A 25,741-nucleotide genomic window follows, 5' to 3' on the forward strand; every position below is an offset into this window, starting at 1 on the left:
GCTCAGAGAACTGGGCAGGCAGCTTACGTCCAGTTATGTCAGCTATCCCCCCCCCCCCCCCCCCGAACCTGCGTTAGCATCAGGAAGCCCAGCATTTTCCTGGGCATGCAGAGCGGTTTCCTGGGTACACCCAGCGGTTTCCTGGATACACCCAGCGGTTTCCTGGGTACGCATGCGTACGGCCCCAGCACGCCTCCTCCAATCCCCCTGGTGTGAGCTCCACAAAGACTATTCAAGTCTCCGAAGGCACCCACACAGAAGGCCTGCACAAGCGCATAAGCGAATATTCGCATGCACAAGCCTTCACCATTGGTCCCCATTGCGATTTCGCAGGGGACTGAATCAACCCTTCTCTATCCAATAAATCTAGTTTAAAAACTCCATCCTGTAAAGCAAAGCGTAGTTTTTGTATGTGGGTGAAAATAAGTCCAAGCAAAGGCGTAAGTTCATCCCAGTCACCCGGAGGCAAGATTGAATTTGGTGTCCTCCTCTCCTTAAAAAAAGTTATGCCAATAGGTGGAGAGCCAGGGTCAGACTGACAACAATCAGTCGTCTGCAGCACGAATCAGCGTTAATTGGTGGGTCCCATCTCACAGACCAGGAGAGGAGGCGGTTGCACTGTTGCTTGCTGCAGCGCAGGCTGAGCAGTACTAGGCAGGAGCAGTCCTTTCCCATATCGTAGGTGATAGCAGGGCTCCTTGGACAGAGCTGATTAAATGTGCAGAAGCAGGGGGTGTGCCACAAAGCTCCACTGGAAGAGCAGCAGTCACACTTAGATTTCATTTTATACTAGCAGGTGCTACTTTAGGTCTTGTAGTCCGGAGGCAGATGTCTCCATTGCCTCTAGGAGTTACGCCCCAAGTCCAAGGCTAAAGTGAATGCCTCCTCCTTCCATCAGAACATACAGGGGTGTAAATACATGCTGCTCCGGCTTTGTTTACCTGCATCTACCCTTCTGCATCTCCTCTCTGTATACTCTGTAAAATACTCTGTATTTTTTTACCCCATGCCACCTGCTTATGTATTTGCCAATACATGCTTAGTGTACTTTGTGTTTTTAAGTACAATCACCCAAATCACAGTCATCTACTTGAAGTTTCAAAATTTTATTCATCACAATTATGCATAAAATTTGGCAATGGCTAGACATCTTTGCTCATTAATATAACATAAAGCAAAAAACTTTATTTTGCTATTTTTATTAAATAACATTAAAACACAATGCAATGCATGTATCCAGTGATTGAAGGAAACATGTGAATAAATAGAAGTAGTAGTAGTAGTGTGAACATTATTTAACTATTTTACAGGTTTTATAGCTGCTTTATGTTTCTGTGTATTCTTTAGGAAATACAGTAATTAATTTGTTATATGTTGACTGCATTTTGTACCTGTATGGAGAATCAGACATAAGCTTAAAGGACAATTTCACTTCCTCTGTGACTTCTGCACCAATGCGTCCTTTGATTTAAAATAAAAAGGTTTTTGTCAATGTAAGACCCAATTTACACTGCTCTTGCCCACCTTCCTTTGCCCATGCTCATATTTCATCTCAACCACACGCATAACTGCACCAGTACCAGTAGAGGTTCTGATGTGATCACATCATGTCAGCTGACTAATGTGACGTAATGACACTACATCAGGAATTAGTATGGATGAGTTCTCCAACTTAACAGCTGGATTCTCTTTCATTGAGTACTGATTTTATCAATGATCACTGGTCCTGAAGATGGGTAATTGTACCCTATGACAAGCTTCCAAAAGTTATTTTGTCATTTAAGTAAATTCTAAACCAAGTAGAAACCACTTACATAGACATCTGTAATAAAAAAAATTGCAACTTTAAAATATATTTTTCCATTTTGCTGCCTACCACGCAACAAGTAAACCTATAGCGTCTAAGCCTGCCTCATTACATTGAGCATACTGTAATTGCTTGCACCAGGACTACATGCAAACACAGTATCTTGCTAACAACACAATTTTTAATTAGAAATGTTGGTGATAATGGAGGATAAAACATGGTCTTGATCTATTACATACAGTTTACAATGTTGCATGGACTCCTCTTGGTCTTCACTAGCTGAAGTAACCATTAATAATTTATTGTTACATGAAGTTTGACCAGTAAGAATTCAACTGACAGCCTATGTACCCTGCAAACAAAATGATGAAGAGGGGTGTGGATCAATGGATTGACAATGTTATGGACCACAGTCATTAGGTCAACACCAAATGGTCAACCTGCATTAGGTTGACAGGTACAGAAGGTCAACAGATGAAGGTCAACAGTGGTTAAGGCCAACGGGTACAAAAGGTTGTCAAGGTTCAAAAAGTCAACGTAAAAATGTTCAACACACAAGTGGACCAAACATACTTTTGGGCCAAATCTTGTACATTTCATGGTATGTGACAACAGTGGTTAAGATAAATGGGTACAAAAGGTCAAGAGGTTCAAAAGATCAACGTGACACTGATCAACACATCAATGGACAACATGTTCTTGTGGGCCAAATCTTGTATATTTCATGTTATTTGGCCAGCGTCAGTATAAAAGTGTTCCCTCATGGGCTTGCTTCGCTCGCCATTCTTCTGGTTCTTCTGGCAGGTTACTGTTCCCAATAGATGTCCACATAGATTGTAAATCATGTAAAGTTGAAAAAACATGTGAACCCCCCCCCCAAAATGTGTTGACCACCGTCATGTCAACATTTTGAACCTGCTGGCCTTTTACACCTGTTGATCTTTTGTACCTGTCAACCTATTGCATTTTGACCTATTGACTGTATACCAATACTGTGCATTATCGATCTATCACTCAGATACCCCATAAGAGCATTTTTAACTCTATCTCTTTTTAGATGTAACAATACACTCAATGTAATAAATAGAATATGGGTTGTGTGTCTAATGTTGTGTTGAAAGCCTGTTTAGGTAACATTTTTATATCAGCAAGCTCCACTTTTCTCATCTTGTCGAGGAAAGGCCTTTACAAATGGATGCCCAAATAGCATTTTGGGCCTTTCAATGTTTTATAAGAATACTATACCATAAATATCTCTTCTTTAAAATGGGGGAGGGTTATTAAATAATATTTCATGCAAGTTCACTTGCTCTCTTAAAAATAAATACCAATCACATCTTTATAAAAGATCACAATGAAACTAAAGCAGTTATGTATATACAAAACAAATGTCAGAATGTAGACATGAGAACTGATATTGGAATCCATTGGCAGTGTCTTCTTTCCAAGTTTATCACTTGTTGGAGCATTTTGTGTTTCAGTGCTAAAAGTCCATTAGTTGCTCAGAAGGATAAATCCTGTATTTTACCAGGTACATGTCTTTGTATTGGCAGGAAGTGCAACTTCATTTTCTGCTCTCCTTTGTTACGGAGAGGGTATTCCATCCAGTGCCATTGTTGGCATTGTCCTCACTTTACAGCAGGCGATCAGGGAATCAACGGTCCTATGAACCAATGTAGTTGAAAAGGGACACAGAATTGATTAGTAGAAATTAATGTCATTTTTGTTCAACAATAAACCTAGATGTTCAATAACATTTTAACAAATCTATAGATACAAATAGCAACTTAAATATCACAACAGTTTATAAACCAATCTTGGATTTATAGGGCATACATACTGTTCAATATAGTCTATTTTTCTATTAGATTTTTGCTTTTACAGTATAAGCAAAATTCAATCAAAATCAAATCTAAATTGAATGGAATTTGATCCTGATACGTGGCCCCGTGGCATCGAAATCGAATAGAAAAATAGACTATGCAGGCAAGAGTACACAGCACCATGCAATTTGATCCCAATTCCATCGGGATTGAATAGAAAGTACATTGCACTGTTTGTACGCCCATTAACACAGATTTTGAGGCAAGTGAAGTTGTGTGTTCCTAAAAATTTTCAATAAATCTAATCAGTGATTGAAAAAAATCCATCAACCCTCCTGTGCATTTCTGGGAGGTGGCCTTAAGAAGTGCAAAAAAAAATCATCTACAGTATGTGGCTATGTATTGTGGGTGTGTCAGTGCAAGAGGGCTGCGTTCTCAGGGGCATAGTCACTTTCAGAGCGAGTCATTGCTTCTCACATAGGCTGGTGCAAATGTCGATGGTGAACACAATGGTTCACTGATGGTGTACTTTTTAGAACCACCAGCAGTGCTAATACATACAGGTTTGCAGAAGGTGGGCTTGCACATTTAGGTGCACACTAATACACAAGGGCAATACTAGTTTGCATATTATCGCACCCATTACAATGGGAGCTAGAGAATCCCCGAAGCTCTTACAGTATTTTTTATTGAGATTGTGTTTTGCCCAATTTATAGCACCCTAAAACAGACAAGAGGCACATAAAGAAATCTTTTGGATTAAATGCAGTTATGATATATATATATTTTTTAATGTAAAACTGAAAGGTATATTGTACAGTATCCGATAGTGTACCTCTGTGCTGTTTAGGTTTTCCTGGCTTTCTGCCCCATTGCTGTCTTGAAGGTGTTCCATAATCTGTACTTCCATAATGTCCATGTTTGGATGTAGGTTAGGCTTTTCATTCTCCCATTTAGCAAAACCTTTGTTCTTGCTGGATTTGCCATAAAACTTGCATTTCATTTTAGGAAACGTATGAGACCCAGAGTCACTCCAGCCAGAGTCAGGCCACACCGGATCTGTTTGTGTTGCCTGGCTGGTCGTTGACCTTTGCAATCTCACTGAAATCTTCCTAGAAGAGCCTGTGACCAGAGTTATGCCACGTCCCTCCAGATCTCGACTTTCTCTTACAGAAGAGGGGAATTCAAAGACCTCATCTTGCGCTAGAGGACAAATTAGATGCATTAAGTTTAATGTGACTTTGCTGCAGGTTGTTCTATAAACAATTTGCTCTTAGGGGAGAGGAATAAAATCTCAATGTTTATTTACAACAAAGAAATAGAGGTGTATATACATGTGCTAGAAACACTGTATGTAAAAAAAGATCTAAGAATTTATTAAACACATATACTGCCCTGGCCAGTGACACTTAATAGTTAAAATAACAAATATGTATGAAGACACATCCGTGGCTATCCAACAGTTGGTTGTAAGAAGTCGCCAATGATTTCATTAATAGACGGCCTCCATAAGGTAGTTAAATCCGGATATTTTTGATGAATTAGAGCAATTATAAATGTCCAGTGTCTGGCCAGACAAAAAAATGCAATAAAAGAGCAGTTAAAATATATATATATTGATCCATAGCCTCTGCATTCCATTCCTAAATAGATGCTGCTGCTCCGGTGCCCTCCTGTGGGGGAGCCAATGTCCACCACTACTACAGTATACAAACGAGGCGGCACACAAAAATACTTTTTAAAGTGCTTTTTAGTGACAAAAAGTGCATCATCAATGTTTCGGGGTTCAGGACCCCATCATCAGAATAAACGTATAGGGTGTCAGCGGCTTCCTCAGATATCTGAGGAAGCTGCTGACACCCTATAGGAGGCGGAGAAACACGTCATACAGCTATTTGCCATCCTCTTCATACTTTCTGAAGCTCCAGAACTGGACCCCGTATCTGCCTGCACACAAAAGCAAGTACTGTTACACCTCTAACCCACCACTGCATTTATTGGCAGTAGGACAATAAGCAGTCTGGGATACACACACACACACATATATATATATATTGCTCTAATTCATCAAAAATATCCGGATTTAATTACCTTATGGAGGCCATCTATTAATGAAATCATTGGCGACTTCTTACAACCAACTGTTGTATAGCCATGGATGTGTCTTCATACATATTTGTTATTTTAACTATTACCTGTCACTGGCCAGGGCAATATATGTGTTTAACAAATTCTTAGATTTTTTTTACATACAGTGTTTCTAGTACATGTATATACACCTCTATTTCTTTGTTTCCACATTAGGGACTGGCAATTCCCTCTCACGCTGCTTGAACCTTGTACACATGGGAGATTTATTCTAGATAATCTGTATTTTGATTTTCCTTCCATGTGTATCTTGGTATATATCAATTTCCTACTACTAAGTACATCTACTGTACATAGTGTTTTGGGCAAACAGGACTAAGCGCTAGTTTTTCACCACTAAGTTCATTTATTAACAACAAGACTTCAGAACAGAAATAAATACATTTGCAGATATATCTTATTTCTATTTAAAATGTAACTCTTACTAGCAGGACCCTCTCTCCTTATGTGCTTTTCTTAGAATTTATATATCTCTGCCACCCTAATAGTTGCTTCGGGGTCCTGTTCTCTGGTGGAACTGTCTTTATTTAACATGTGCTTGACCTAAATTCCCTGTACTGTAATTGGTTATTTAATTGTTCTTGTTTTGATTTTTTTTTTGCTCTTTTATGTATTGTTAGTAGCTGTGGAAACCTTCTGGTGCCATATAAATAAATGATAATAATAATAATAATTATCAATTTAGCCAAATAAAATAATAAAACTGGTTAGCATTGCTTTTAATACTGCAAAGTGTCATCATGAAGGCATCTGCTCCTGGTCTCATACGCAGCGAACTTTACTTAATGATGTTATATTAGAAATCCCAACAATTGGCACGTTAGTACACAATACCTGGAGCTAACGATGGGCTGTTGGGTAGGGAACCATGGCTGCTGCCCAGAGATGCTCCTCTAGAGAGCTTTCTGCACGCTAAGACAAGAAGGTCTTTACATTGTTTATGGCAATTGGCACCACAATCTGAAAACAAAAACATAAAAATAATTAAGTTTTGAATAGAATAAATTGGACTGTAGCTAATATTTAGACTTTCAATGATCACAAAAACACTTTGATGACTTTTACTGTACATCGAACTAAATGGTCCTTACTGCATTTGTATTGCGGCTGTGGTAGGGAGGGTAAGCTACACTAGGTTGAGGACTTATGCCAATCAATTCCCATTCTGTTATCATACAGTGCTTTGCTACATACTGTAAGTTATAGTAATAATAAGTGACCTCTTCAATTTAATGCTAGTTATTTACAAACTGATATATTGGTGCCATCAAAATGCTGGGTCAATGGGTCTCTCCCCTCCCCTTGCTCTTTCATCTCCCTATGCTTATACGGGTACACTTTGCTGTGGTCCCATTCTTTCTATTCTCCTGCCCCCCCGTTGGAGAACTCCCAATGTTATCTCAGGACATTCCTACAAAGGCAAAGTGCAGGGTTGTCATGTACACCCAAATGCTGTCTGTGCCAGTCTAGATTTAACAAAAATACAACCGTTCTGAGCACTGCAAATGAATGATCATTATCAGCCATTTGCACACTTATCATGACATACCTCCCAACAATGAATTATTCTGAAACAGGTAAGAGTCTGTGCATGCACAAGACCCGTGTTGCGCATGTGCAGAACAGGACTTGCAATATCACTCGCAATTCCGTCAGTATTTGGTGAGTGGCACCCAGAACTGTTCTTCAAAATGATGGGTGCGTTGCACCTGTTTTAAAGGGGTCAGACACATACACCTCAGATAAGGAGGTGGAGGGGGTGCCATTTTCACTCTTTATTTAGCACTTTTCGGTTGCACTTCTGCAAAGAAGCACATTTCTATTGGTAGCAGAATAGCATAACCATCTTACAAGGACACAATAGTTACTCCAGTAATAGGAGTCTTGATGTCCACTAACGCTGCGGACTGTATTTATTCATGTAAAGTATTAGTAAAGCTAGACATGACACAATTTATAAGAAAACTGAACGATTTTAAGTTAATAAATTGCTTGGTTCTTGTTCACTGAACTCACATGGTTGTAAGTGATATGAACACAGTCAGCAGTGCTTCAAATAACCCACTGTGTCCCCTGGTTTTTGACAAGGAGATCTGTGACATCACTGCCGGAATCATACCCGAGTATGACGGGCAAATGCCAATCTGGTGCGTATGGGGGACCAAAGTGCAAGGAGGAGAACTTACCGTGCATACACACTGAGCATGTATACATAGTGATGATGGAGGAAATTGCTGCTCTCAGATTCGCTCAGTGCATACACACTAAGTTATTTTCGCCCGTCCAAGCAATTTTCCCTGGAGTGGACAGCTTTCTATAGCAGGATGATATGGAAAGCCATCCACCCTGCTGCTCATCTTCTGTTAATACCAGCAGATGAGTGAGTGGTGGCGGCCGGCAATGATGCGGGAGTGCCCATCAGCCCTCACCGCTCATTGCCGGGCAATACACACTGTAAAAATTAGATGTTTCAACTCAAAACTGTGCAGTGTGTTTGGGCCTTTAGTGTCCTCCCCTCCCAATAAAACAAAATGACTGATCTGCACAAGTGCAGAGATCAGCTGCAGCAGGGGGGACTGCTCTGTCCTGCATTACTCTGCATGCGGGGGACATTGGGTGGGGAGAAATGCCCATGGGCATATGTCAGCTGCATGCAAACCAGCCAGTATTTACCCATCATCAAAAAAATTCATATATTATCATGCCTTGCATTGCCTGATGGGTTTGTTCACGGTGCAAACTTACTTGATTTTGTTTTACTCAAAGTCAGCCGTAAAGTGGCGCATTATAAATTAAATTCTACAGTATTAAGGCAAAAAATAGCAAATTAAGCTGGAATGCTATATAGTGATGTATTATAATAAAATGTATAATATACTGTTTATTCTCATGGATGGCTTGTTGATATTTTCCCTCAATAATGCACACACAGAAAACAAGGCACTTGAAATTTACCTTTGCACTTATATCCTTGTTTGATTATACCCCAGAGCTGAAATTAAAGACAAAACAGGTTAAAGAAAGATGTAAGGGAATCAAGAAGGAAAGCCAGGTCATACATTAGGAAGTAGCAATTCCTACACTAACATAAACAGGATACACCAACACCCTTCCTGCCTCCAACAGCTCCAGTGCATGTGTAATCTTACTGATGTCCTTCCAAGCTTCTCACCAAGTGTTTGCTTTCAAATTATTAAATGTGCAAGTGTTTTACTACAAAGTCAATGATCGAAGGTCCATCTTTACTAACACACCCGAGCCTGTCAAGCTGGTGTTATTATAATCTAAGTGATGCTACTGTTATACACAGTTTTAGTAGTAGTACCATATATACTCAAGTATAAGCCTACTTTTTCAGAACATTTTTTATGCTGAAAAATCCCCACTCGGCTTATACTCGAATGAGGGTCCCGCTTTAATCAATAAGTTTTCCAAGTTTTTTGTTGTAAAATTAGGTGCCTCGGGTTATATTCGGGTCGACTTATACTCAAGTATATACGGTATTCATTGCAGTGAACAGGATTTATTAGTGGATTATGTTTTTTTGTGAGCCATTGGGCATTGCTCAATAGTACAATTATTGATTGAAGTAAACAATAGCTGGGGATTTTTGCATAGGTCCAAATGCCTCTGTAAATTTTATTTCCATCCTTAACCTTCCAAATTTTCCCTATTTAGGATATCACCATACTTGCCAACTTTATCTTGGTGCTCTCCTGGAGAAACCGGAGATTAGAAGCAGCTGGGGGCAAGGCTGGGCTGCCACTTCATTAGGCCCTGTGGCAAATCCCAACATTGTGAATCCCTGAGGAAGGGTCGGGGCTAAGATGACAGTAATTGGCTTAATTTTTGCCCCACCCCCTCCGTATGGACCCACTATGTTCTGCATTATCTCCCTATCCTGCCCACTTCACTAGGATGTGGGTGGGATACGTGAGGTGTTACCACTATTTTGAGGTGCAGGGGACACTACTAAAAATTGTAAGTCTCTTAAAAAGAGTAAGTAAGTATTGCAATAATGTATACATCTGAATTATTCCAATTATCTCCGTTTGAGGACAATCCCTGTTGTGCAGCATTTTATTACTTTGCAATACTTTTGCTGCTTATTTTCATACAATAATATTATGGGCAGTATTCAATGAGAAAAATTTGCCGTGTTTTATGGCAAGTTTGTGCTATTTTCACGTTGGAAGGAGCATTTTGCTCTCCAAAAGTGAACCACCCTATTCAATGTGATATTTTCGCCGTCTTTTTAAGTGATTTTCGCCGTGTCTCTCCGTGTAGCAATTCTCCATCTTTTCATGGAGAACTGGAATGTGAACTTTTAAACTAAAAGGTTTTTTTTATTATTTTGGTGTAAAAAAATCAGGATTTTTTTCCTGTGAAGGGGCATGTTATTTTTATTCATGTGCTTATAGCACATGAATATATATTTAATAAAAAATATATATATTTTTTAATTTTTTTTTTTTTTTACACAGAGCAGCCAGCAGGGGGCCGGAGCTCTCGAGCTGCTCATTAGATATTCATATATTCACTGCACCTGATCATTACATATGGACGATCGGGTGCAGTGAATACTGCGTCCCCCGCTGGCTATAGGGGTGGGCAGCTTGTGCTGCCTGGGTCCCGGGGAGCCCACCTCCCCTCCACATATGTTCTGGGGCAGCCGGGGAGACTTTAATCTCCCTGGCTGCCACCGTCCCAAGGCTCCCTGCCAGCTCCCTGCCGCAGACGCTCGTCCGCTGCAGGGGTTAAGACTCGCCGCGAGTGGCGGCGAGTCTTAACCACATTGAGTAGTGGGAGCAGGAGTGGCAGCGAGCCCTCCGGAACAGGGCGAGTGCATGCGAGAGAAAAAATCTCTCGACATCCATGGAGAATTTTTCTCATTGAATACTACCCTATGTGGCATCTATAATTAGATAAGATACTTCCATACAAGTTGATATAATAACAACAGTTCTAGCTATAAACTTATTAACAATGCAATAAAATAAACGTACAAATCCCGCACAGTGCTCACAGAAGGTCGGTTTTAGATATGTCATTTCCTGGAAGTTATGAACAAACCCCGGTCCCATTTTACAGTGAAACTGAGACTTGGCCCTCAGAAAATAAGCCATCATTTCATCTTTGCTGATTCGGCCATCTCTGCAAAAAAAAAAACAAGATAAACAATATTAAAATAGCAATGATTAGTTCTACGGTTTCACATGTGCAAAATTATTCAGTGAATCATTTAGTGGCACTTTCTGTTAAAAATGTTAGAGGACTTGCAAAACTACAGCCCATGGCAGCAGGCTGTGGGGGGCTGATAACCTGTATGGCCTATAGCAGGTTCTCTCACTGATGCTTCACTTACTAACTAATACCCCATTTACACCAAAAATCCCAGATCCGACCCTGCATTTTGAACAAGGATCCGGGATTTACCCCATTTACACTGGTGCCTACCCGCAGTGTAAACGGAGGCGGCGCTTGGAGATGACATAATGTCCAAGCGCTGGGTCTGCTGATCGCCGTACTGGGGGCATCCCAGCACCAAGGTAAGCTGCTGGGCTGCCCCTAGCCCCCGTGCAACCCACAGCCGTCGTCCGCGAGGTGAATGGATGCTGCACACAGGCATCCATTCACCTCATCCGCTGCTGCCGCTGCTGTCTGCAGAGTATAGCAAATAGCAGCAGAGGCTGTGTCCCCCCCCCATTTATGACCCATTTACACTGCCGCTGACCCGGGTCTGACCCGCCGATGACCCGGGGTTTTGCGGCGGTGTAAAAGGGGTGTTACTGTATATATTGTATCCACAAAAAAAAAACATATGGGAGAGATTTATCAAAACTTGGAGAGAGATAAATTGGAAATAAAAATCAACTTTACTGTCATTTTTAAACACATCCTGTAACATGTCAGTTTGGAGCTGATCTGTTGGTACTTTATCTTGCAACCATGACCTCCCGATATGTGAAGAAAACGATAATCAGCAAAAGTGTGCTTAGCAATTTTTAAATACAATGCATGTGAATGACGGCAAAATCATAAGATGTAGTAGATTACGTAGAAAAATGTGATTTTTCTCTATGTTCCTACATACAGATGCTCATTGTAAGTGTTAAATAGCGCTGGTCAGTGCAGAGGGGAACCGCTTAGAACATACTGTATAAACATACATGTTATGATGTGTGTAATATATGTGCTGGCTAGTTCCCCCGGGGAACAGCAGCACTGCGTGTATCAGACGCCATGTGGCACCGGTGCTCAGTGTAAGGTTACACACTTCTTCTAAGCCCCCAAGACTACTGTAAAATGAGTCACTGAGAGTCTGAGGGTGGGCTTGGGATGAGTGTGTGCACCTATTACACACAGGGGAACCAGCAAGCATATATTTACATACATCCTAACATGTATGTTTATACATACTAAGCATTTGACACATGCCACCTCTTCTATCTTCCCCACAGTCTTAAAATGACATTTAGAAGCTGATTGTTTGATACTATATCTCTCTCCGTGCTTTGATAAATCTCCCCCTACATCTTAATACAATTCCCCAGCATAGTACTGTGGTCAAACCCAAAAATGCAATTTTGCGAAGGGCACCAGGAAATACTCTGGTCCTCAGCATGAAATGGTTAAAGTAAATGTAGACAGTATGTAACAGTATATACAATTCTAATACTAAATAACAGTTAATTCTTCCAAATAAAATCCAGATGGTGATATAGCCAGGTGGGCTCAGTCTACAATAGCAGTGCCATCAGTGTCAGACTGGGGCATGAATGGTCTACCTGGGGAATGCAGTGGAATGGTCCCAGGTTTAGGGGTGTGACCAGGGGTATAGTTAGCCACCCTATTGGTTTGATGAACCATTAGGTAGAGCATGGCTTGGGCCCCTTGCTAAATATAGTATATTTTTCTAGTCCATGAATGATAATATATATGTGTGTGTGTGTGTGTGTGTGTGTGTGTGTGTGTGTGTGTGTGTGTGTGTGTGTGTGTGTGTGTGTATGTATGTATATATATATATATATATATATCATGGTTGCTTGGTTAGCATTCAGAGACTTATCAATCAAATCAATCAAGGACAATATTTTATAAAATACCACATGAAAAGCCTGTGTTTGTCACTCTGTACCTTACTCTGTTGGAGCCCTGACATGCTTAACATTGCCTCTTATTAAAAACCCTTGCATGACACGGCTGCTGCTGCTGCTGTCCTCCATGGGCCTGAAAAGCATATGATGACCTCCACCAAGCAGAGCTCAGCACAAGCCTCTAAGCCTCTGACGTCTTGTGCAAATTCTCATGGGACTTAGTCAACTCCCATTAATGCATTGCACACTGTTGCAGTCAGTGTGCCTTGACTCCTGATGCTCAGCACCATTAATCATTGTCACATTGGCAGATAGGTGAAGCTGCAGTGCTACCCCACTCCCATGCACAAAACCTTTAGCTAAAACATTTATTTTTTCAAATACATGCTAACCATAGTGGGGCCAAGGGGTACGGACCCCCTGTGCCCCCCTTCCCCTTATTCCGGACCTGGTGGCATGCAAGAACATTGTTGGCTCCTGATAAGTATGTTATGCTTTGGAGAACTATAGAGTGATACATGTAAAGCAGTATTTGTGCTTGCTGCAAAGGTTTCCAAACTTGACATTTATAAAGTACAGTACTGTAAAGGAGAACGTTTTCTTTTGTGCAATGTTTCTAGCATATTGTGTAATTACCATTAAAGCATATTGTTCAATTAACATTAATTATGAACTACTTAATTTTTCCAAGCTTTTGTCTTTGTATTGCTTTTGTAAGTCTTGACAGCAGGGTGGAGAAAAACTTCTATGGCATATTTTTTTTATAACTAAATAAAATAAAATGTTGCAATAAAAAAATAGATTATAAATAATTTTCAATGTTGCCCTAATTTAGTGACTACATTTGAAAATAAGGCTTTAACAGATTATTTAATCAAGTATATAATCACACTAAGTAGATGTGTATTCTATAGTAGTACAGGAAACAAAACTCTCTCCATATTGTTTCACTTTCTCATGCCAAACAGTATCCTATAACGTTCCCATGCCAACAATGAGATCATAACATACTGTAGTATAACAATCACAAGGGTGAGCCAACTTACTGATCCTTGTCTAAAACACAGAAGGAGTCCAGAAACGGGAAGTTTGCAGCAATACTCTCAAAGTCCTCTTGAGAAATATACCCATCGTGATCATGGTCATAGTTTCTAAAAACAGACTGAAAAGTACCGAATGAGTGTTAACATGGGTCAAATGCAAAAGTTCTACCTCTGCTAGAATTCTAACACTTGCTATTCTAGTTATGGAAATACACCAAACAACTAACCAAACAACAATACTAAAACTCAGAAAAAAATGATAAAACATATACTGCACCCTGAGATGGTGCACCGATACCAAACCCAACAATTATTTGCACCAGTATAAAGGCTCATAAACACTGGGCAGCTTTGAGCTGAAAAGCTCAGTTTTGTCATTTGAGCTACTTTCAGCTTAAATGCCACCCAGTGTGTACAGCCTGGCGATGAGCGGTGAGCACATCATGGTATTACCAGCATACTGTATGAGTGACTGGGTGGATGGGTTTCCATAGTGTCCTGCTATGGAAAGATGTCCACTCCAGGGAAAATTGCTTGGACGAGCGGAAATTGCCCAGTATGTATGCATTCAGCAATTTCCAGCCCAGCGATTTTCCCCATCATCGGTCTGCATACACAATGGGCAAAAACCACCAGTGTGTATGCACCTCAAGTGTCCACTAGTTTTTTCTGGTGTAAACAACAATACTGATTTATATTAAATGTGGTTAATAAAATTCAATAAAATTAAAGTGTTTCTTTTCACTTGGCATATGCTGTCTTTATTATGAATGGAAATGTTTCTCTAAAGCTGGGTACACATTAAACAATATCGTCCATGAATGATCTTGTTAACAATATGGAACTGCCTACAGGATTTTTCAGGATTGGTTTCTATATATATAAATAGATATCACAAATCCCGCCCGCCTGACAAAATGCCACGATTCGTGGGTTTATCGGGAGGGGGGTGAGACCAAAATCTTTCTCTTCCACAGTTACCCGCGATTCGCTGCACTTTGCCACAAGGGGACAGGGCTTATTGGTACCTTGCCCAGTTTCTTTCCTCTGTAAGGAGGGGAGGGGGGTGTTTCTGGGTACTCAGAAACACATCCTGCGTGCACTACTTCACAATAACCAGTATCATTATTGATATTGGTCAGCAGCCACTTGCAGGAGTATAGCTGTCGTTGACAAGATAATAAGGATTTGACAACATGTACAGATAACAGAAGGGGGGGGGGGGGGGGGGGGGCGATAAAAGCCTGCACATTGTTAAAGATATAGGGCCAGATTCTCTAAGCTTCAAAAGTGATACAATGGAGAGTGATAAGCAACCAGCCAATCAGGTCGTACCTGCCATGTCACAGACTGTATTTGAAAAATGTTAGACAGGAGCTGATTGGCTGGCTGTTTATCACTCTCCATTTTATCACTTTTGAAACTAAGAGAATCTGGCCCATAGTGAGTACACACAAACATCTGGGAATATCATTAACAATATCCTTATAGTGCATATAGTTTGGTAAATTCGCCTAATATTTTCCCAGCTTCAGTTGGAAAATTAGCTAAACAGACCTAGGGCCTTATTTTGGTTCATTCTTTCTGACAAAATCCTTCTTAGATGGACAAAACCATGTGCACTGCAGGGGGGGGGCAGATGTAACATGTGCAGAGAGAATTAGATTTGGGTGAGTAATTTTGTTTCTGTGCAGGGAAAATACTGACTGCTTTATTTTTACACTGCAATATAGATCTTACTTTGAAGTAAAACCCCACCCAAATCTAATTCTCTCTGCACATGTTACATCTGCCCCACCTGCAGTGCACATGGTTTTGCCCATCTAAGAAGGATTTTGTCAGAAAGAATGAACCAAAATAAGGCCCCTAGTTTCCTTGCAGACTGCAAATCAAATATTGACTTCAGCTGGACATAACGCTTCTTTTTTAAGTCTTTTATCAACGTACCACTTTACTTGTAATATACAGTGTTTTATAACAAGTGCATAATACAGTGCAGCAGAAGCCTGCAGTGGCTTTCATCACTGCAATTTCACATGTATGGTAGACTATTAGGGGGAAATGTAGTAAAGGAAATTTGTAAAAAAAAATAGGTGTATTTGTATCCAGAAATACACTTATTTTTGACATTTACTATCCCGAAAATATTTCAATTCGTATTGATAGCACATCAATACGAATACGAATTGCCAAATTTTCGGGATAGTAAATGTCAAAAATAAGTGTATTTCTGGATACAAATACACCTATTTTTTTACAAATTTCCTTTAGTAAATTTCCCCCTTATTCTTGGCGATTTCATTTGTTAAATAGGCAAAAATCCCCTATGGGGAAGTACAGGCACTGAGAGTCCAGTTGCCAAGCTGCTGTGTTGGGTGGGGGAGTAACTCTTATTAATATAAACAAACAATAAACAAGAAACCACAACACTAGTATTTTTAGGAGGAATTGAGGAATTAAAACACCAAGGAATATATTTTTTTATTTTTTTCTATTAAACTAGTAGGATGTAAATATTCAGAACATGATGTCAATCATAATATGCATTGATCAAATTAATAAAAAAATCACATAAAACGAGATTTTGTCTCGTTGCTATAAATGACACTAGGGCATTATTATTATCATCCAATGCTTTAGTCTCACCACTCACTAGTGCTTGATGGTACAGCAGGAGCCGTTGGAGTCCCTGGAGCGGAGACACACAATTGTGTTGGAATTCTGGAATTGATGCCAATGGCGGATGAGATACAAACTCAAACGATTTTTACCCTGTTTGCAAATCTAAGTCAGTCTTGACTGACCTAGATTTGCAGAATCTGGGTCCTAGAATGGCATCTGCATTCACATGGGGATGCCCAGTGTTTCCTGTGGGTACGCCACAGCCCGCCTCCATCCTGCACCCCCTGTGTGAACAACATGGCGACTATGCAAGTCACTGAAGGCGGACGCACAGAAGCCCTGCTGATGCGCATATGCAAATATGTGCATGCACAGTGCTTTAAATCGGTGCCCGTTCCGAATTCGCCTGGGGCCGAGTCAACTAAAATGAGCGCACATGTGACACTAAATATTTAATATAGTTCAAAATGTATTAATATATTCCACAAACAATAAACACAATGATAAATAAAACGTCTATCAGACAATGGTAATTTTAATAAAAAAAACATAAAAAAACAGTGGACAAATATCAGCAACCTTAGCTGTTTAGTATATCTGATCAGCCCAATTAGCCTTTAGCCTCATATTTTCATACCTCCCAACAGTCCCGATTTTAGCGGGACAGTCCCGATTATCAGGGCCTGTCCCGCTGTCCCACCCGCGGGCGGCAGTGTCCCGTGGTGTGGGGGGGCTGTTGGGAGTCCCCCCTGTCAGCTGCTAAGCAGCGGGGAATAAACGCTCTGCGCATGCGCACAGCGTCTATTCCCGCAGCCAGGGGGCTGGGGGCATGGCTAGAGGCTCACAGAGCCTCTGGGTCATGCCCCATAGTGGCAAAAGGGGGGGGTGGCCTCGCGGTAGAGCTGCGAGTATAGGCCACGCCCCAAATTAGACCACGCCCCTCGAAAATTTCGGCGCGCCGGGCAGCAGCAGCGTCCCGCATGCTGAGCTAACAAAGTTGGGAGTTATGTATTTTGGTAGGTGTAAGCATTAACACTCTTAAGCTTGAATGCGCTGCTAGTGATGAAGTCTAAGGAACATCCAGACTATTTTGCTCTGTTTTGTTTGAAACAAACAGAGCAAAATAGTCTGAATGGCCCTTATTCTAGTTGAATCGGAAGGATGTGTATTTTCGGACAGGAACCGAGTGTTCTTATCCCCGCCTTCCGTACGTATCGCTCACACCGTCCGAATGCGGTAAGACGGCGACCGAACGGACCGCGAGTGGATTTTTCATGTGAACCTCCCCCATCATTTGATGGTCGACGACCATTGAATGCTGGACCGAGTGGTCAGGCAGCACCAAGTGCTCCAGACCACTCGGGCATTTCTCAGTGCAAAAGCAGGGATATGGCGGGCAGCTGGCATCCGGCTATGTCATATGTCCGCCCCCCACACGTGCGTCACGGCCGGATTACCATACGTACGCCCAGCATTTTTATGGGAACACCCATGAAACACGGCGCGTACGCATATGGTAATGAGCAAAATCAGCCCTTCACGCCCCTCTCCACCCCCTGCTCGGATGGTTCCGTACGATCATTTTCTGCACAGATCTCACCCTTGTTCGGACATGTGAGGCGTTCGCACATACGCAGATACGCCTCTCCACATGCGCAAACACCAACCATCGGCCGTCCGTCCGCATTCGGAGCCATCCTACTCAATCAGAATAAGGGCCGATGTTCCTTAGACTTCATCACCAGCAGCGCATTCAAGCTTAAGAGTGTTAATGCTTACACCTACCTTTCCATCATATGAGGCTAAAGACTAATTGGGCTGGTCAGATATACTAAACAGCTAAGGTTGCTAATATTGTTTTTTATTAATATTAGCATTGTCTGTTTATTGTGTGTGGAATATATTAATACTTTTTGAACTATATTAAATATTTCGTGTCACATGTGCGCTCTCTAAATATTTTGTATATTTTACGTGTATTAGTGTAGTACTGGGGGTCACAGAGGTCCTCAATTGAGAGCAGCAGGTGACACTTTATTAAGAGGCAATATTTTCCCTTCATTGTGTGTCCCGGGGTTGTGTGTTTGAATATATCACACGACATCCCGAGACACACCTGAAGGGGAGACTAAGGAGCCAAATCTATTTTTTTGTGTTTTCAACTAAAATGAGAACCATTATTTGTAAGAAAAGCTCAAAAGCTAAAATATCTGGTTTTTAATGATGTTACATTGCAAAATGTTAGGTCATTTATGCTTATAAAACGTGCCTGAAAAATAAGAATTCTGGCTTATATTGTACAGAAATATTTTGTGCATTCTTTGATTGCATCATTGTGATATTTGCTACAGCTTAAAATACCACTCTTAGTTAAGGATCAACAAACTGTAAACATAAATGTAAATTTAGGTACAGTATGTATGCATTAAGTTGCATCCATTTATACATTTGTAACTATAATTTAGCATTTCTATCAAGATGGCTAAATTAGAGACTGAAAGTAAAATAGCCGCAGATAGCAAATCTAATCTCAAACAAATCAACAGTTATATAAACGGTAAATGGTTAAGGAAGGAGAATATTGGCCCCCTAAAAAATAAGCAGTGTACCCTGGTAATAGAAGGAAAAAAAGAAAGTGGATATATTTAATGAATATTTGGCTTCGGTATTTACAAGGGAAGAATCTTCAGAAGATCTCCCACAGATTAAATACTCAGCTCTTGATTGCTCCCAACCTGTATATTTGAGTGAGGAAATAGTCAAAAATAGATTACAGAACCTAAATAGTAACAAATCTCCTGGCCGGATGAAATACCCCCTGGGATACTAAAAGAATTCTGTCATAGCACTACCATTATATCTGATATTCAAGGAACCAATAAACTTGGAATGGTACCAAGAGACTGGTGCATAGCTAACATAGTACCAATATGGATGAAAAGTAGCAAAACTAACCCTGAAAATTATAGACCGGTCAACCTTATATACAATGTGGGGAAAATATTAGAAGGAATAATAAGAATATCCCAAATTTCTTAGAACAGGAGAAGGTGATAAGTAAGGTTCACCATGGGTTCGTCAAAAATAGATCATGTCAGACTACTATTTAATTTGCTTCTATGAGGAAATCAGGAGGGGGCTGGACTTAGGAAAATCTGTTGATGTAATACTGCTTGATTTCGCTAAGGCTTTTGACATGATGCCTCATAAAAGGGTATCCATAAACTAAGTAATTTAGGGCTAGTAGATCAAATTTGTAATTGGATTAGAAACCGGTTGCACAATCAGGAACAGAGAGTGGTGGTAAATGGCATACATTCCAGCTGGGGTAAGGCCCAAAGTGGAGTCCCTCCAGGTTCAATATTGGGATGCACATAGTTTAATATATTCATTAATGATATAGGAAGTGACATAGTGAGTCAAATTGCAATATTTGCAGATGACACCAAATTGACTAAGGAAATCAACTCAGGAGCAGATGTGTATAGACTACAAAGTGACTTACTTAAACTGGAAAGGTGGGCAGAGAGGTGGAAAATGCAGTTTAACGTTGATAGTAATTAATTATGGGAACAAAAATAAACAAGCTACTTATAGGTTAAATTGAGTTATTATAGGGAATTCGGCTGTACAGACACTGGCATGCATTAAAAGGGGTATAGATTGAAGGGATGCCAATGTGATAGTGCCTCTTTACAAGGCATTTGTGCGACCACACTTGGAATACTGTGTTCAGTTCTGGGCACCTCACCTTATAAAGGACATAAATGAATTGGAACAGGTAGAGAGAAGGGTGTCTAAGCTACAGTAGTAAAAGGTCTCAAATCACTAGAATACAAAGACAGGTTAACCAGGCTGTATGTTTTCACTGCAGAAATGAAGGTTGAGAGGTGATATGATTAGTATATTCAATAACAGGATTGGAAATCATAAGGAACTGGGAGATGATTTTTCAACAGGCCTATACTTAGGACATGCGGCATGTACTGAGGCTTGAGGAAAATAAACTGTACAGAAATAAGAAGAGGATTCTTCACCATTAGAGCAGTAAAATTCTGGAACTCATTTCCGGTGGGGGTGGTTACAGCAACTGAATTTAAATCAAATCTGGATACATTTTTGGCCACTTAGGGAATCCTATAGATATGACTTACTCAAGTCAGTAGGTTGAACTCGACTAACATCTTTTTTCAACCTTAATTACTTAATATATATATATATATATATATATATATATATATATACTTACTAATAACATAAAGCAGTTGTATAAGAAGATTAATAGTTAATGCAAAGAAAATAGTCATCTTACCTCAACCAGCTTCCGTATATGCTTATTAATAATTGTAGGGTCAGGCTTTGTAGTCACTCCGGAAGCCCAGTCAAGTGGTGCATCTGTCTTATTAGGAGTTGTAGGTGATGTTGGCTGTGTATAAATAGATAATTACGGAATTTGGTATTTAGTGTTTATCAGTGTTAAGCATTTATACAGATAATCATTTATAAATGGCATTTGGTTTAAATTAATGGTTGGTCTTTATAGTTACAAGTCATATGTGGTGTATATACTGTACTATTTGCCACACTTACATCTAGAATAGAAAATGTTCAACACCTTCGATTTCCAATCACTGTTTTAAACACAGCTGTGCCCAACCAGAACCTTTCATCCCACACATAGCAGCCAACCTAAATGGGACCTGCTTGGCCATAAAAAGGAAGGGGGGTCACACACAGCTTTGTGGCTGGGTCCTGCAGAACAGGATCCGGCCACTGCTGACCGGTACTCAGTGAAAACACGGTGCAGTACAGTGTGTGTGTTCTCCCCAAAATCCATCTGTCCCACCGCAGCATGCAGTAGGACCTGGTAGCTGAGGCCCCGCCACTACTGGGCAGTCACATAGGGGCTTTTGTACAGGCTCCTTGTGGTGCAGCGTGTCCCACTGAACTGGCCTGAGCCTAGTTTAACATTGGAATTGTAAGACTCAAACGGTTTTAAGTACATGTACTGATTTTGAAGAGGTGTACCAATAACACAGTGTCTGTGACTAAAGGACACAGTTATTAAACATTAGGTTATTATTATCAGGCTTCTTGACATAAAGCAGGTAAAAAGTGGTCTGGAAATGACCACCGTCAACATGAGTGCAGTTTTCTCAGTCATACTGCAAATGATCAGGCTACTACATTATAACCAAGATACAGTTTAGCAATGGACTTTTCATCCAGTACTCATACTAAGCAGCAATATCAGTCCAATGTTTGCATCAATTACAATACTGAACTGTACTATGCTGATATAAGCATGTAGATGGGATGTCCTATTAGCAAAATGTTGTTCATTATATTTGTTGATTTCTTCAAAGAAATGTTGGTTACATTTTTTACATCAATAATGGTCATCACATTTTCTTTGCATTGATATAAGGACAGTACACAAACAGCTCATCTATTCACATCATTGTAACCATAGAGATTACAGGCATGGTGGAATACAGTTAAGTACCCTCACTAGTTTTCCTGCGCACCTCTGTGGCTGCAAGTGAAAATTAGTGATGTTACTGACCACAAAGTTCCTTGACCCGGCTGTTCCAGAATCACTTCATGGCCATCGCTTCGATGGATTTGGGTGGACAGCATGGAGCTGTTTAGAATAATTTATTAATCTGATGTTATGCCATGTGTTGAGTCGATGGAACAAGAGGCATTAGCATAACAGAAGGAAATAGCAATGCGCGCAGAACATTAGGTAAGATCTAAGAATATTGCAGTGGCAGTGAATTTCATCCTAGCCATGGAAACTATCAGATTAGGAGATTGTTAAAAGCTTGGAAACAAATAAAGTTTTTCTGAAATTTTTCAAGCACATTCTGTAAAATGACAGACAGTAGCTGATTGTTTGGTACTTTATCTCTCTCCACTTAATATGTCTCCACCTTTGATACATCTAAAGTACAGTACCCCCCAATCGTGTTTCCGTTTTATAAATATTCCCTTAGCTTAGTATATGATCATTCATCTCAGTGAAGAATTAACCCTGTTTTAAGTATAATTTCTAGAAATAAATATATCCATATGAAGTCTGTGATATATTAAGCAGCAAGTTCTTACTGCTACATAAACCCAACTCATTACTTAATGTCTACTGTAAATTGCCTTATATAAAAGAGCTACTTTTACTAGTCACAAATATATAAACATTCCCATACCTTGACAGAAAGTGAGATGTGTGGCATTGTATTAACATTTTCTATGCAGCGGAGTGCAAGCTATTGTTCTCTGTTATCAGCCATATCTGACTGAGAGAGGCCCGCTGTCTGTGTCCTTCAATAGACGTACAGAGAAAAATTAGGATTTACATGACAAAAAGAAAATCTTCTACAATTCACTTTATCTCTAACAACTTTAATTGTATCTCAAATTTCTTAAATTTTGGTTATCTCATGAAATGTTTGCATTTATGCATGGTGAATTATTAATAGCTCTTTTATATAAGCAATGTATTTGCATTTCATTTTTCATCCTCCTTTAATATATCAGATATTGATATTCAGAGTTATTTTTGTGTGACTAAAACAGAATCTTGAAATTTTCCATCAACCGTTTCCTCTATACAATCTGTCTTTTCCCTGTCAAATTTATGGCAATATTCCAGTAGACTACAGATTCTAAACATTTAGTTATAAGATGTCAAAAGTATACTAATATTCAACAAGAGAACACATGTGAATTAACAACAAATTATATAACAAAATGTATGATATTGTATTTGTCTAGAGCCATTTCCTACCGATTTTGGGTTCCTAGGTTCAAGTACCAGTGACAGTTTATAAATATCATCTTCTGTGTGATACAAATCAAGAGATAGCTGTAAAGTAAATAAATATCATGGTAAATGATGTAGAGAACAAATTTATGAACTCAATTTTTTAGCAGACAGAAAACACTTATAATTCACAAATCAAGCGTAATTGATAGTCATATCAAAAACATTAAAGGAAAAAACAAACTAATACTCGGTACACATTAAACCAGGGGTAGCCAACTCCAGTCCTCAAGAGCTACCAACAGTTCATGTTTTCCAGCTCACCTTGCAGGTACACAGGTATACTCATTACTGACTGACACATTTTAAAAGATCCGCAGGTGGAGCTAAATACTTAACTTGTGATTCTGTGAGGAGACATGGAAAACATTAACTTTTGGTAGCTCTCAAGGACTGAAGTTGGCTACCCCTGCACTAAATGACAAGCGGCGGCAAAGGTGGAGTTGGGAGCCATGCTGCATTCCCCGCATGACCCACACTGGCAATGTATTCTTGACTTCCAACCTGTCGTAATTGGCAAAATCAGTAGAAATATCATATGGTGTGTACCCAGCTTAAAACTTTCCAAATGTAAATATACGTTTATATGACATGTACAAGAAGTAACTACTGCTTTAGCTTCTATTCATCTTCAGCCATTCTCTCTCTAGGGGTAAATGTAAGTGACCTGCCTTTTGATGAGAGAAGCTGTTTCCAGATATACAGTACTGTGGTTAATGTTTATCCTATAACAACCATTCCCCTAGGATTTAGAAGTGAGTCCCACTGTGACCACATACAAATACTCCTAGTGACAACAGTCCAATCTGGTCTTTTAACTATATATACTACAAAAAGTCCATCCGGGATCTTGTGTTAAAGATCCGTATCGTGGTTAAATGCCTCTGATGAAGTCGGGTTGACGAAACGCGCTGGGTATGCTTCTTCTTTAACTATTACATTTCACAACGGATTTGACAGATTTATTGGAAACACATCCGCATATCGGACAGATGGAGTTAAACTTGTTATTTTAATTGTTTTGCACAATGGATTTGGGAGGTATAAGAACCTAGCGCACTCCAATATCCCATCTTTTCTGTATCCATATCTGTCTCTCACTAACAGGAGAGATTTATTGGAGTTGCTGCTGAATGACTGAATAGCGCAATACTTGTTGTTTTTTTAATATATATATATATATATATATATATATATAAATATATATATATATATATATTGTCCAGGAAATGACAGTGTCACTCCTGCACCTTGAAAACGGGGCTAGTCCCCGAGACGTCAGTTATTTTGTTTGCACCGTATTATGCCTTCATTATAAAATAAATATTTGTCTAAGCCTCCGAGTGCCGCCATCATTTCCTGGACTGTTTACATACACTGGAAGGCACCGGAGCATCACACCAAAGCAAGGATTGAGTGCCGGTCCTCCCCACAGATAGATAGATAATATAATATATGACAGGAAAATACACCTTGATGTCAGGTAAGTCCTGGAGGGGGGGACCCCTTTATTGGGGGGGTCCCCACTCCCCCAGGGCCCCTGGCCAGGCTGACTGGTCAGAGGGTTAATGCTTTGGCCGGGGGGACTTGTATAAAAAGTCTCCCCCCCGGCTGTGGCATTACCCTGCTGGCTGGTTTGGCCTGGGGCTGGTTCTTTAAATACGGGGGACCCCTAGTCATTTTGTCCCCCGTATTTTGGGAACCAGCCCCGGACCTGGAGCCTGGGGCTGGTTGTTAAAAATCAGGGAACCCCTATTTGTCGGGTTCCCTGATTTTTTATTACCGACCCTGGCTCCTTCAGCCTGGTGCTGGTTACGGCTGTGGGGGGGACCCCACGCTGTTTTTTTTATTTTATTTAATTTTCTATTTTTTTTTACACCTTGCAGCCTGCACGGATCTGACTGATCCGTGCAGACTGCCTCTACTAATTCGTATTAGCGGCCGTATATACGGCCAGCTAATACGAATGGTTACACCATCGGAGGGTTACAAAGCAGTCGTACTGTATCTGACTGCTTTGTACATTCCCCTCCGGAACACGACTTTGCATACGACTGAAACAGTCGTATGCAGTCGTAGGGAAAATACTAATACGAAAAACTAGGTTTTCCATATTAGTAAATTTCCCCCCATGTATACATTTAAAAGAAATATTGTGTAGTAGCACACAATATTAGTAGTTCCTTGGCTTTGAAGATAATGGTATATTACAGGTACCGTATATTCTGTTTAAAAAAGGAATATGATACAATATAGCCAAACTTGAGAGCGGACTTCTTAAGAAAACATCAAAGGTGACTAAAGCTTTGCTCAAAAGATAATATAAAAATCACACTTATACACAGTTTATTTTTAGTTTAAACCTTTTTTATTGC

At 40.1% G+C, this 25,741-nt stretch overlaps 1 protein-coding gene across 3 annotated transcripts in view; it reads right to left on the reverse strand.

Annotated features, from left to right (window-relative positions):
- Window positions 1-1,144: 1,144 nt before the first annotated feature.
- RASGRP3 (RAS guanyl releasing protein 3) overlaps window positions 1,145-25,741 on the reverse strand; it is a 108,438-nt gene continuing 83,841 nt past the window's right edge. For all 3 annotated transcript variants that reach the window (XM_083176110.1, XM_083176109.1, XM_083176108.1), the window contains 8 exons: window positions 23,331-23,408; window positions 20,853-20,966; window positions 13,922-14,037; window positions 10,785-10,932; window positions 8,734-8,770; window positions 6,613-6,738; window positions 4,466-4,833; window positions 1,145-3,470 (listed from right to left, as the gene is read on the reverse strand). In XM_083176110.1, the coding sequence (XP_083032236.1) occupies window positions 3,462-3,470; window positions 4,466-4,833; window positions 6,613-6,738; window positions 8,734-8,770; window positions 10,785-10,932; window positions 13,922-14,037; window positions 20,853-20,966; window positions 23,331-23,408 (996 nt within the window). In that variant the 3' untranslated portion in view covers window positions 1,145-3,461. The remainder of the gene's footprint in view (window positions 3,471-4,465; window positions 4,834-6,612; window positions 6,739-8,733; window positions 8,771-10,784; window positions 10,933-13,921; window positions 14,038-20,852; window positions 20,967-23,330; window positions 23,409-25,741) is intronic.

The sequence above is a fragment of the Crinia signifera genome, chromosome 3 (assembly GCF_055691185.1).
Source record: "Crinia signifera chromosome 3, ASM5569118v1, whole genome shotgun sequence".
NCBI classification, from domain to species: domain Eukaryota; kingdom Metazoa; phylum Chordata; class Amphibia; order Anura; family Myobatrachidae; genus Crinia; species Crinia signifera.